Below are 13,824 nucleotides of genomic sequence, written 5' to 3'. Positions count from 1 at the left end.
TGAAAACTAAAATGGAGAGGAAGGTGAAAAGAGGAAATACTATGATCTCAACACAACTATGCAGCTAGCAATCTAAATTCAACAAAGTCACTGAGCGGATCTATACCGAATAATATACTGGTATGTACATTTGATAATTACTAAACCGTACAATACTAAAAAACAACAACAGGCAAAGAGGGCGTCATGATGCAACCGAAGGGTTCAAGAAGCATGAAAGATCTGTATAATTGTTCTTGCCCAATGGGCTCATAGCATTAGTCCGGAGGAGGAGGAGTGCTTCCTCTCTTTTTAACTTTTTCTCTCGGTTTCCTCCTCTGGATAAGGGAGGAACATGAATAATTCCTGCAAAAGACAGTTTAGTGGAATCATTATTGTGGGCTTCCTACATATGTTCTTTCAATCTTGGCAAGCCTTTCTTCGAACACAGGGAATTACAGTGCTCTCTGAACCTGTTCATTTGCCTAGTTGTTTTTGACGCTGCGTTTCATAGGACCAAGTTGGTAAGACGTTCCCCTTTATAATTGCCGGCATGAAATACAATGCCCGCATTTGTGGTTGCCCTGTGGCAGGCTACTACTCTGCCAGTCACGTTTGGTCCCCGATTTGAATTAACTTTTAGAGATTAAGGATCCAATAGTAGGTGCACTTCTAAAAGAGAAGAGAGGGCCGTCTTCAACTTTTGCAAGGGGTCTCTAAGAAGAATATCCCAGGTTTTCCGTATGGTTTCCTTAATAGTATCTGACAATATTGTGTGACTAAAAGTAAATGGGATCTTTTTCTGATTTGCTCGTTCAGTCTTCCTTTTGCACTTTAGGAGAGTTTGTTTATCACAAACATTCGCTTTTTTGAAGGATTCCTGAATAAGTTCCGGTTCGTAACCACTTCACAATAGTCTCACACCCAGCTTCTCAGCCTGCTAAAAGAAATCTGCATCGTCCATGTTATTTTGATGCTAACTGAGGCACTGGCTGTAAGGAAGTGATTTAGTGACGTTTTGGATGGAGCTAAGCTGACGTAAAAGTGCATTTGAAGCCATGGGTTTTCAATATCCTTTGGGAATGAGTTTCTCTCCATGGATCTCTAGTTCAAGATCTAGGAATGCTATTTTACTCTGACTTCTTGTGGCAGTAAACGCCATACTGACTTCATTGCGATTAAAGTATGCTACAAATTCTTTAAATGTTTCACAAGTCCCAGATCAAAACACAAGGATATCGTCCACATACCTGGACCACATTCAGAGAGGACCCCTGAACGGGTTTCTGGTGGAATGGACATAAATTTCTTCCCACCAGGCCAAAAGGATATTGGCATAAGTACAAGATACGGCTGTGCCCATGGCTGTACCGGATGTCTGCCAGAATCACTTGTTATTAAAAAGGAAGCAATTATTGGTCAAAACGAAATGCAGGCATTCACAGATACATTCCTTGAATGCCTCATTTTTGACAGTGCGATCCAGAAAGGACCTAACAGCCTTCAGTCCCAAATCATGGGGTATTCGGCTGTAGAGACTCTCTACAGCAGGGGTGCCTACACTTTTTCGGCTCGCGAGCTACTTTAAAACTTGCCAAGTCTAGGAGATCTACCAACATTTAAAGTGATGCAGACCCCCCCCCCCCCCTTCCCGTCATGAACAGCCCCCAGGTACAAGTGCCTCCAGTATAGGTAGCTAAGTATAGGTCCCTTCAGCAAAGGTAGCTGGGTACAGGTCCCTTAGCATAGGCAGGTGGGGATGGGCCCCTTTAGCATAGGTAGGTGGAGATAGGCCCCTTTAGCATAGGTAGGTGGGGATAGGCCCCTTTAGCATAGGTAGGTGGGGATAGGCCCCTTTAGCATAGGTAGGTGGGGATAGGCCCCTTTGGCATTGGTAGGTGGGGATAGGTCCCTTTAGCATAGGTAGGTGGGGATGGGCCCCTTTAGCATTGGTAGGTGGGGATAGGTCCCTTTAGCATAGGTAGGTGGGGATGGGTCCCTTTAGCATAGGTAGGTGGGGATGGGTCCCTTTAGCATAGGTAGGTGGGGATGGGTCCCTTTAGCATAGGTAGGTGGGGATGGGTCCCTTTAGCATAGGTAGGTGGGGATGGGTGCTTTTAGCATAGGTAGGTAGGTAGATAGTGGTGGGTAGTGACACATAGTGACAAACCCCCCTCCCCACCCCAGCATTTTTGGCAGTATATAGCAAGAATGATCGGAAATCCCCTTCCCCCTGCACTCGGCTCAGAGTTAGCCCTGCAGTGAAGGAATCCTCCCAACCTGACCCGCAACGCGACCCGACCTGACCCGCAACGCGACCTGACCAACCACCATAATGTAAAATGCCCACCTCTCAGCAAAGCCTCCGTTCTCCACTCCCCAGTCCTCACAAAGATGGACGAGCGGTGGTTGCTGGTCTCCTGACCTAAAAGCCCGCGGGATCTGGGGAGGCGTGGCCAAAATGCATCACAGAGGAGGGAGAGGAGACGCTCCCAATTGGCTCCTCTCCCCCTCCAGCCACGCCTCTTTGGTGCAGCCGCGCCTCTCCCATCAGTCTGCAGCGCGGGGAAGCTAATTATGACAGCCGCTGCACCACAGAAAGCAAGACGGCAGCTATATTTGACAACACGCGGCCAAGCGGTCGCGATCTACCAAATAGGCGGTCGCGATCTACCGGTAGATCGCGATCGACCTATTGGGCACCCCCGCTCTACAGCAACAGCTCCTAGGAAATCTCCAGTATGCTATTGCAGGTCCTCCAGGTCTCTTAGCACATCCATCGAATCTGTGAGATGAGAGGGTATCTCCTCAAGCAGAGGTCTCAGGATGTGGTCCAGGTATCTGGAGAGTCTCTCTGTGGTTTATCCCATGCCAGGGACAATGGAACGACCCGGAGGGTTGGTCTGGGACTTGTAACTTTTCAGAATATGATACCAGACAGGTTTAATAGGATATTCTGGTAATAATCCACTGGCTAATGTGGATTCACCCTAATCTGTCCCTCACCGCCGTCCTCCGCAATCTGGCCTGTTAATTTTGGCCAGTCAGTGCAGTACAGCCAAGAGCGTTCTGTGCCTGAGCAGTACTACCACACACGTGCAGAACTCTCTACGCAATGGGAGCGCAAAATGGCGCACTGCTGGGCCATGCATGCGCAGTAAGCCTCGACTCCCGAAGTTACTGGGGCAGATTTCAGAGGAATGAGGCGGCAGAGGATTGCTTCCTCTCAGGCTTACTTTAAAGAGACTCCGTAACAAAAATTGCATCCTGTTTTTTATCATCCTGCAAGTTCAAAAAGCTATTCTAATGTGTTCTGGCTTACTGCAGCACTTTATACTATCACTGTCTCTGTAATAAATCAATGTATCTTTCCCCTGTCAGACTTGTCGGCCTGTGTCTGGAAGGCTGCCAAGTTCTTCAGTGTTGTGGTTCTGTTATGAACTCCCCCTTCCAGGCCCCTCTATGCACACTGCCTGTGTGTTATTTAGGATCAGAGCAGCTTCTCTCTTTTCTTTTACAAGCTGGATAAATTGTCCTCTGAGCTGGCTGGGCTTTCACATACTGAAGAATTACAGACAAGGGCAAAGCTGTTTGCAGGAAGAAACAAGCAGCCTGAAACTTCAGTGCATGAGAACAGAGGGAAAGAAACACACAAATGATCTCTTGAGATTCAAAAGGAAGGCTGTATACAGCCTGCTTGTGTATGGATGTATTTTCTATGTGTGGACATGCTGTACATCAACCTACTTCCTGTTTTGGTGGCCATTTGGTTGGTTTATAAACAAACTTTTTAAAACTGTTTTTAACCACTTTTAATGCGGTGAGGAGCGGAGAAATTGTGTCAGAGGGTAATAGGAGATGTCCCCTAACGCACTGGTATGTTTACTTTTGTGCGATTTTAACAATACAGATTCTCTTTAAAGATGAACAGGCTAAAAAGAATAATGCTTTTAAAGTCTGCAGGAAGACGGACAAGCAATTGGCACATAAAAGGTAAGATGAGCAAACCTGAACCTGTTTGAGAAAAGCATGGTACTCCATGTATATAAACGTCAGAGAGTATGGGAGTACCTAGCTGACCTGCTCAATGCACAGATGCAGTGTGGGAAGGTACTGGATAAAGCCTGGCATCTGTCCTTTCAAGGAATGTCCAAAGAAGCATGTACAGAATCAGTAGTGCAATGTGTGCCACATAATTCAAAATATTCAGTCTGACAATGTAAAACATGTAGTTTGCAACATTTGTAAATTGAGATTTCCAAAAGGAAGCATAAAACTAGAGGAAACTAAAGGGTACCATTGCTGTGTTATGTTAATAAATGCTACTTGCATGACTGTTGTGCTGACCCTTTCCCTTAAATCCTCAAACTAAAGCCAAAAGGAGCAATAAGATCAGGTAATGTGATACCACAGCCTGCATGCTGACTACACAGGTGTGACAAAACTACTGAACCTATAAAACAGGAAACTGGCATATTTTTATTTGGGGATAGCACTAGCACCTTTATTCCCCTTCTTCAGACACTGTATAAGTGCAGATACCAGAAGGTGGCGGATTGCACTTGTGAGATATATATATATATATATATATATATATATATACATACACATACATATATATATATATATATACACACACACCCCTTTTCCAGTGCTGCTAGGCAAAGACCACTATTGCGGCTGACCAAGTATCAGCCACATTGGTACATCACTGCACCGGTGGGCAAATGGCATTGGCAAGTAAAATGAAAGTTACTAATGCAGAATACAAGAAGAAAGCATCAATTAAACATTATTGCAAAGTATGGTACTGTAACTTCAATGCAAAAAGGGGAACATTTCATAGTGAGGTCTATTTGTTAGACACACAGTTCTAGAGTATGTGCCTGGAATGTCCCTGAACTCAGGAGTACTTTTCCAAGCACAACCTACGGGTGAATTCCCTCACAAAGGCTGTGTCATCCTTAACTTGTTAGCAATTTGATGCACTTTTTACTAATCATCTTTTTCACTGGAGAATTTTTCTGTAAAAAGTTATTACATTTTCACAGCACTGACCCTCAGATCTTGACACTACTATTTATGTAAATTCAATCCTCTCAACTTCAAGGCTAAAGCCTTGTACATCAGTACAGTACAGTTGCTTGCAGGGATCAGGACTAGACCTCTCAGGCATTAATTTGGGGCCAAGTGTGTACAGACAGATGATAGTAATGAGTCTGTTGCTATGGAGACGGGAGAAGTGTTTACTTGCAGAACACAACTGAGCCACTTTCAGTGGGCTGGGTAAGAGCAATGGGCAGGGGATAGTTCGGTCAGACGGTGCTACAGAGCCACCATGCCCAATCTTTGGACAATGTTGGGGGGCACCTGTAAACACACTAGATTCTCACCTGAGGCCCTCCTGACAGCCAGGTGTAATCCACCCTAGTAGGTGGTGCTGTTTATCTGCATATGGATTTTGATCCAGTGACCCAAAAGGTATTAGAAGTCCACCAAAGCAGCCAAGTTTTAAAAATGTTTAGAGGTTGAAGTTGAAAAAAAAAATCTTAATTACATGTCAATATTACAAGATAATGCTAAATGTTCAAAATGGTTGCAAAATGAACTACTTAACTGTACTTATTTGAAATTCAACATCAGAAAAAATTAACACAATTGCTTATAACAGCATTTTACAATTATACTAATTAACAGAAATCCAAAATATAAACCATTTCATAATGGAATCTGATTTTCATCAACTGAAGTCCAGTTTATGAAGTGATTCACAATGACAAGCACGTTGGATGCCAAATTACTACTTGGGAAAAAAAAAGGAAAAAAAGATTAAAACTTGAAGGAAACGTCAGCATGAAAAAACACCAATGCAGAACCATATTATTAAAGAAGAGTCCTAAAACAGGGGATTACATCATCTATGCCCAGATGTTCCTGATTAGCAAGCACACACTGCAAAGGCACCTTAAAAGGCTTCTTACAAGCCCATCTAAAACTTTATTACCTCCACCCTTATAGTTCAAAATGATTTTAATACATGAGGTAGTTCTGGGATTATAGTTATTTTAGCAAATATGAAGTCTAACAGTTTTAAACTGTTTTGCAAGTTTAAAATCAAATGTAAAAGCCCTAATTGTAAGATCTAATGCTGGGTACACACAATGAGATTTCCCGTTCGATTTGCAGATCGATTCGATTAAATCAAACATGTTCGATTGGATTTCGATCGTTTTTTTCATGATAGGTATGCAAAATCGACGGAAAAAACGATCGAAATCCAATCGAACATGTTTGATTTAATCGAATCGATCCGCAAATCGAACGGGAAATCTCATCGTGTGTACCCAGCATTATGGTCTTCCAGGTCTTGCTTTGGCTACGGTGGCTCTGAGCTGACATGCTGTGCTATAAGCATTAGTGAATGAGAGAATGCTGAAGCTAAAACATGGCTGTAGTAGTTTAAAGTAGGAAGAGGAATGTTAATGTACACCTGTCACTTCCTTCAGCAGAACAAACTGTCTCCTTTGCATATGGTACACATATAACATAATATAGCTTTTTTTAACATAAAAAGCCAGTGCACAATCAGTGTTTCAAATGACTGATAATGTAGTGCGCCTCAGAGCAGTACATATTATTATTACATATTTTATATAGCACCGACATTTTCAGCATTTTACACAGTATAAGTCTCACAGGGATTTGTAATCTAATCCCTACCATGGTCATATGTACATCACAAACTAGGGTCAATTTAAGGGGAAGCCAATCAATTTTTTCATATGTTTTTGGGAAGTGGGAGGAAACCAAAGTGCCTGGAGGCAACCCACACAGTTATGGGAAGAACATACAAACTCCCCACAGATAGTGCTCTGCCTGGAATTCAAACCAGCACCAATTGCTGCAAGACTGCAAGGCAAGAGAGGTGTCCACCATGCCACTGTGCGGCCCTTACGAATCAACTGAGAGAGGAGTCTCTCATTCTCTCTTTTTCCAGGTCTTTCAGTGATCGCATTGCTGTCACCATGGTAATAGAGTGTGCACAGCTTCAAAAGCAAATAATGAAAAACAGGGAAACAGGCAGCTATTGTGGCAAACTTTAAGGGAACCTAACTGAGGACACGTGTTTTTCCTTTTAAAATAATACCAGTTGCCTGACTCTCCTGATGATCCTGTGCCTGTAATACTTTTAGCCACAGCCCCTGAACAAGCATGCAGATCACGTGCTCTGACTGAAGTCAGACTGGATTAGCTGCATGCTTGTTTCAGGGGTGTGATTCAGCCACTATAGCAGCAAAGAGATCAGTAGGACTACCAGGCAACTGGTATTGTTTAAAAGGAAACATCCATATCCTTCTCAGTTTAGGTTCCCTTTAACTCTAGACATTTTTTTTATTTTAGAGATGGGGATGCGATTCAGTGCCGTCTGTATCCTTGTTGGGAAGTTTTCAACATGTCCTGCCAAAAGAGCCACAACTGCAAGAGTGATATCTACCCATAAGAGCTGGAAGCAGCGCCTTATATTTGCCACCAGAACAGGTGTACTACCAACAGAAGCATTATTCTTCCCCACAGTTTCAGGAGGAATCTTAAGGTCTCAACCTGCTTTGAATATTTGAATTAAACATGTTGAGATCCAGATCACTATGTCTCAGCGCCAGTTCAGACAGACGGCTGCCAGCAGCAGCCATTCACCTCAATGCAGGATGCAGCAGATCCCGATGGTAAACAACAGAGGAAAAAAAATCGCTGGCAGCCTTCCATCTGAACCGACCCTAAATGCTAAAGTCACAGGTAGTGATGTGCATAAAATTCACCTAATTACTAAAGCTAGACTGCCCCCCATGGAGGGAATCAAACTGATCCTAACAAAACCTCTGTAACTGCTTGCAAATTAAAAAGCTGCCATCTAGCTGACCAGCAGCTACTGGCTTTGATGGCAACATACAAACCTCACAGGAGCTTTAACTGCTGCCTAACACTGTCCCAAACTTTAAAAACAACCAGGCTACACTGGAAAAGATAACTCCAGAGTTCTCAAAGACGGTGGATCTTCGAGGTTATTAGAAATGTACTCACCTCTGGTGGAATTCAAGAGTAATTCTTTTTTGAGGTTAGCGGTATCAGAGCCTTTACTTTACTGCTTAGCTGGTTTCAATTTAAGGCAGCGTAACCACAAAAGTAATGAAATCCAAAGCAACTCTATGGAGATTCCTTTAACTATCTGCAAGCTGCACTGAGCCAGGAGAAAGTGAACTGCTACAGAAGATAACATGAGCTTGAAGACAATATGACTCATGATCACTACCACAGTGGTCTATAAATCAGTTACCCTCACACACGTTCAATCTTAGCATAATGTAGGGTTGTGCAGAGCTCTTCTTTAAATCATCAGGCACAAATGATTACTGAGCAAAAGCTAATCACAAAAAAATTGCAAGCAGGTTTTCTTTAAGCAATTGTAAACACATGAAACTAACCCTGCTTACACCTTGCTTAATTGTTTAAATCAGGGGTGCCCACACTTTTTCGGCTCGCGAGCTACTTTAAAATTCGCCGAGGCCAGGAGATCTACCGGTGTTTCAAATGCACCTTCCCCCCCCCCCCCCCCCCGGAAATGTAGTTAGGTATAGGTCCCTTCAGTATAGGCTAGCCGGGTATAGGTCCCTTCAGTATAGTTTAGCCGGGTATAGGTCCCTTCAGTATAGTTTAGCCGGGTATAGGTCCCTTCAGTATAGTTTAGCCGGGTATAGGTCCCTTCAGCATAGGTTAGCAGGGTATAGGTCCCTTCAGCATAGTTTAGCAGGGTATAGGTCCCTTCAGTATAGGTTAGCCGGGTATAGGTCCCTTCAGTATAGGTTAGCCGGGTACAGGTCCCTTCAGTATAGGTTAGCTGGGTATAGGTCCCTTCAGTATAGGTTAGCCGGGTATAGGTCCCTTCAGTATAGGTTACCTGGATATAGGGCCGGTGGCGTCCAGGTCTTCAGGCCTGGCTCCGGTGGGCAGCGTGAGTGGAGTCGGAACTCGGACGTTTTCCGCCTCTCCACCCGATTGGCTGCGCGCCTCTCCTCTCCTGGATGGCTGCGCGCCTCTCCTCCCCTGAATGGCTGCGCGCCTCTCCTCCCCTGATTGGCTGCGCGCCTCTCCTCCCCTGATTGGCTGTGCGCCTCTCCTCCCCTGATTGGCTAGGCTCTCTCCTCCCCTCCCCTGATTGGCCAGGCTCTCTCCTCCCCTCCCCTGATTGGCCAGGCTCTCTCCTCCAGCGGCCAGCAGCAGAAACTGCGATATACAGCTGCTGGCTGCTAAATTCAATGGGACGCGGCCAAGAGGCCGCGATCTACCGATTAGGCGGTCGCGATCTACCGGTAGATCACGATCGACCTATTGGGCACCCCTGGTTTAAATCAATCAAGACATGCTTATAGGGCTGGAGGAAGCCCCGGGTAAGTATCAACTCTTTTAATCATCCTGTCTCTGGTACACTTTAAGGTGTAAACTATACTGGTAAGCCCACACATCTGAATTCTGTCTTTTCACCCTCAAGTCTCACTCATTTGGTTTCAGAAGAGTTCTCCTTATTCCTGTCCCGGTCTTTATAAAGAAAAATACAATATAAGAAGAAGAATGTGACCTCTGACTAAGTGAGAACAACTTATATTTCAGGTGCAGATGTATCCTCCTCATCCAAGGGCATACAAGAACAACTGATTATCTCACCTTTTTTCTCATAAAATTGTAATACACCTTGTAGGCGAATGGCTCTTTAAGAGAGATAGCAACTCTCGGTGTAAAGAACTTTTAATAGACTGCTCATAAAATATAGGCAGATAATGGGCATATGCAAAATTCAGCAAATTAAATACATTTGGCAAGCAACAGTCTATATCAAAAATGTAAGTGCATTACAACTAGGTAAATAAGGATCTAATATTGTACATTTCCATATTTTTATCTATACAAAAAAAAACTATAAAAAAATAAATTTTCTATGCAACATGTTTATTTCTTTATTAAAAAAAAATACCCGCGGCATTGTAAAAATCTAGTGACTTGTTTTAATACACTTAAGTCTACAGAGTCTATAAAACCCTCAGCAACCAGTATTTCTTACAAACTAAAATGCTTTAGATAGATGCTGAGAAATAAAAGAAAAATGAATCACAACTATAAAAGAGACGCATGGCGATGCATTTGTGCTCTATAATTAGGAGCAGCCAATGGACTCGATATTTTGAAGAATTTGTTCAACTAGTGTCCTCCAATGGGATTACACCTGGCAACCAGTGACAGTGCTCCTGTGAGTCAGCTGTCTGCGCCTCCTGAATAGGTACAGCTAAAGCAGAACAAGCAATAACACTGAAAACAGCAACAGGGCAAAATATGTCTGGCACAAATCCTACCATTTCTTTTACACAAGCTTTCATGCTGCATATTTTACACAGACAATGGTAAATGTAATGCCTAAATAGCAGGCAATAGAGACTTGTACTGCATACTAGTTTTCATCTTGTTGTACAAAGGGATCACTAAAAACTGCCCTGCACATACACTGTACAGATAAGCTCTATACATATTAACAAATCAGTATAATATATACAAATTACACAGAGTAGATGTAAAAGCATCACATTTCAAATTAAATTACAAAACTGAAATACCTTTAAAAAAAAGAATCCATACAGTAAATTACCCTCTTGTTCATACTAAAACTCTTGTAACAGCAATAAAAACGAAAGAAGATACATGAAAGAGTTAAGTGTGCATCTGTATCAATGCTGTACACTTACTGCATTAAATAATGTCTATATCAGCCAATAAGTCTGCGGTACCTTTACTTTGCATCAGAGATAGACTTACCACCATGAAGTATCTGCTTCAGGTGTAACAAACAGCAAGATGACAGGAGCAAGAAAACAGACGTCCAGGAACAAGGTGTTCATATTAAAAAAGAAAATCCCTCACAGCACATCAGTGTTAGCATAGAAAATCCCATGAGAGCCAAAGAAAAGGACCATTTCAGTATTTAAAGAAGAAAAAACAACGGAGAGACTTCATGATATTCTGTGTATCTGAAGCCTATACTGCTTTGTCAGTCTGATCAGCTACTGTAAAACTAAATTAAAACCTATGGGCAAAAAAAGGACTTGGAACATTCTCAAATGACTTCAGCTCTGTCTTAGAATCAAGTGGTTAGTGGGAAAGAGAATGTGAGGTGAGCTTATTCCATCTCTCCTGAGCAGTGGAAGGACCGTTCTGAAGCTGATGGACGTTGCTTGCAGAATGGGTGGGTTTACAACACTGATGGATGGAATGATGTCAAAAGACAGAAGGGGAAAAAAGAGAGGGGGCTGAGAGGAATACCTTTGACTGACAATTAAACCCTGAAGTCACCTCTGAGCAACATGAAACCCAAACAGTATCCGATCAAACGTAAGTGAATGAAAATACTATATTAATATGATCCATGTGTCCCCCCCATCCTATAACTGTAGTCTAAAACTCAGAAAATGAATGTACGATTACATTTCCAATGATAACATTCCTCCTCATGTCAAGACATTCTGAAGTAGATAAACAACTACGATTCTGTATAACAGTATCATAATTTAAGTGCACGTTTCTGCAAATCCGACTGCACAGCCAAGTAGAGGCTAATTAAATTAAAGATCACTGGTAACATTGCTCGAGCTTCAGATCATTTTCATGCACAGTACCCACTCTGCAATGCATTCTGCTAACATAACAGATGTGAAAACAATGCATCACAGACATTTAACACTGACCGTGAAATTCTCGCTATCTTTCCTATCCTTCCACCATCAGTATAAGTTACTGTGCATGACTGCATGCAATCAGACCAGGGGGGGGGGGGGGGGGGGGGGGGGGCGGGGGTGAGGGTCACAGTATACAAATACTTTTCAGAATTAGTTTCTTTTAGGTTTTTATAGTTTGTCATACAAGGCAAGTGCATTTGTAAATTGTTCATTTTGTGAAAAATACATACAACTAACTGAACTTAAAAAAGGGTGGGGTGGGGGTGTTTGGGTTGGAGAAGGGTCACTTCTGGCACTGATACCATGTGCTTCAAATAGGAAATGGGCATCAATTTAAAATAATGAAGCAGATGATCACAAACAGTTTTTAGGTCTTCACAATTAAATAAAAATCCATTTGAAAGCGAAAAGGTGAAGTCCAAGGTTAAACATTTAACATAAACACACATTAGAGGGCACCAGTACTGTGTGTGGCGTGCTGACAGGCAAATCTCATGATTCATGATATATCCTATCACAGTACATTCATTAATATGGATTTCTCTATGCAACTTTTACTATCGTTGCATCAAACACTGTATATTTGCAATTAAGATTACAGCAGAAAAAAAGTGAAGCAAAAGTGATACAAATCAACGATAAAAAGAACATTTAGCAATAAAGCAAGCATTAACTATTAAACCTCCTTTAGACTAGAGACACATTATTGTCTTATAAAACTATAACAATTTGAAAACTTCCATTTTAATTCTATATTTTTAATAAGAAAGCGCCTCTCTCTTTTAAGAGAGAATTTTCTTTTTACTTCGCCTGTAATAAAGCACATACATCGCAGGTCAACCTGAGGATGTCACAATCTACGCTTTCCAAATAAGTCCCAATTACGGTCATGCCGCTGTTTAGGACTCCATTTCTGTAAAATAAATGATCACAAAAATGTATTTTAAATCTAACTCACTAAAACCAAAACATATTACACACATAAAAGAAGGTCAACTAGTCTGTTCGCAAATCAGGGATTTGTTATTTTCAGATAGAATAGCATACTTACTAAGGATAAAATGATGAAGACTAATTATAAGCCCCACTGGGAAAGTTTATAGTTAAAGCGCAAACCTGGTAGATGTCAGTTCTCTCACAGACAAATTATACCACGTCTTCTCTGGAGTGCTATGTTGACTTTAACAGAAGAAAAAGTGGCTGTGAAGAAAAAAAAAAATCAAGACTTATTTTCAATTTGTAAATAGGTAGCAGTTGACCAATTAAAAACCATACTCAAGCACCAAGAACGAATATTAGAAGGTCATTTGTTTATACTGGAACACTACATTTTAAATTGGGTTATTTTCATAATATTCTATATAGCTTTAAGTGTACATCTGCCTGGGAATCTCATTTGCGGGGATATTCTCTAGTGTACCAAAACAGAACATTCAATGCATGATGAAGACGCAACAACTCAATGAGAGTGTTCTGCCCTAAATCTTTATTATGTCTTAATTAGATCAAATGGTAAGCGTATACAGCTGAAATATTCTAAAGCATAAGCACAGATATTGAGAAATGGCAATGGTGTACGGTAATTTAAAAAGCATGTTTCTATGAATCCTGTTGAAGCAAAGAATTATTGCATTTAACGTAATGGCATATCAGCTGTGGAGAGCTGCTGGTGTTCAGAGATTACACTTGAGGAGGACAAGGTTTTAAGGGAGATGAAGAAATGCCCAACACAAGCACAGATGTTGCAGGGTTGCGCTACATTCCAAGTAATGCATTGTGTATCAGCATATTATCTATTTAAAAAGTACAACATTTGTTGCATTGTATGCTGTATCTCAGCTAGGCGAAAATAAGTTCAGAGAATGTTTAGAAAGAAAAAGAAAAAGATGTAGTGTCATGCAACAGTCCATTCAGCTAGTTCTAATAGAACAATTTCTGTTCTTTTGATTGGCGTGCTCCAGTTCAGTCTACATTCATGTGTACAAAGTTCTCCCCATCATTTTTCCCCGTCTGGATTAATGGTTTGAACTCTACTATAATTTGTAACATAAGACAATTGTACATGACCTTG

At 41.8% G+C, this 13,824-nt stretch overlaps 1 protein-coding gene across 3 annotated transcripts in view; it reads right to left on the bottom strand.

Annotated features, from left to right (window-relative positions):
- LOC137563687 (protein Wnt-2-like) overlaps positions 1-12,928 on the bottom strand; it is a 118,730-nt gene extending 105,802 nt beyond the window's left edge. Inside the window, exon 1 of one of the 3 annotated variants that reach the window (XM_068276442.1) lies at positions 12,870-12,928. Coding sequence is in view for 1 of the 3 variants with exons in the window: in XM_068276440.1 (XP_068132541.1) it covers positions 5,021-5,022 (2 nt within the window). In the remaining 2 variants the exon portion in view is untranslated. Of the gene's footprint in view, positions 1-5,020; positions 5,156-12,869 lie in introns of those variants that run through there. The other 2 variants (XM_068276440.1, XM_068276441.1) reach the window with 2 other exon arrangements.
- Positions 12,929-13,824: the final 896 nt, after the last annotated feature.

Source organism: Hyperolius riggenbachi, chromosome 3 (genome assembly GCF_040937935.1).
Source record: "Hyperolius riggenbachi isolate aHypRig1 chromosome 3, aHypRig1.pri, whole genome shotgun sequence".
Taxonomy (NCBI): Eukaryota; Metazoa; Chordata; class Amphibia; order Anura; family Hyperoliidae; genus Hyperolius; species Hyperolius riggenbachi.
The sequence above is the reverse complement of the archived record's forward strand: the minus strand, read 5'-3'. Positions and strand labels throughout refer to the sequence as shown.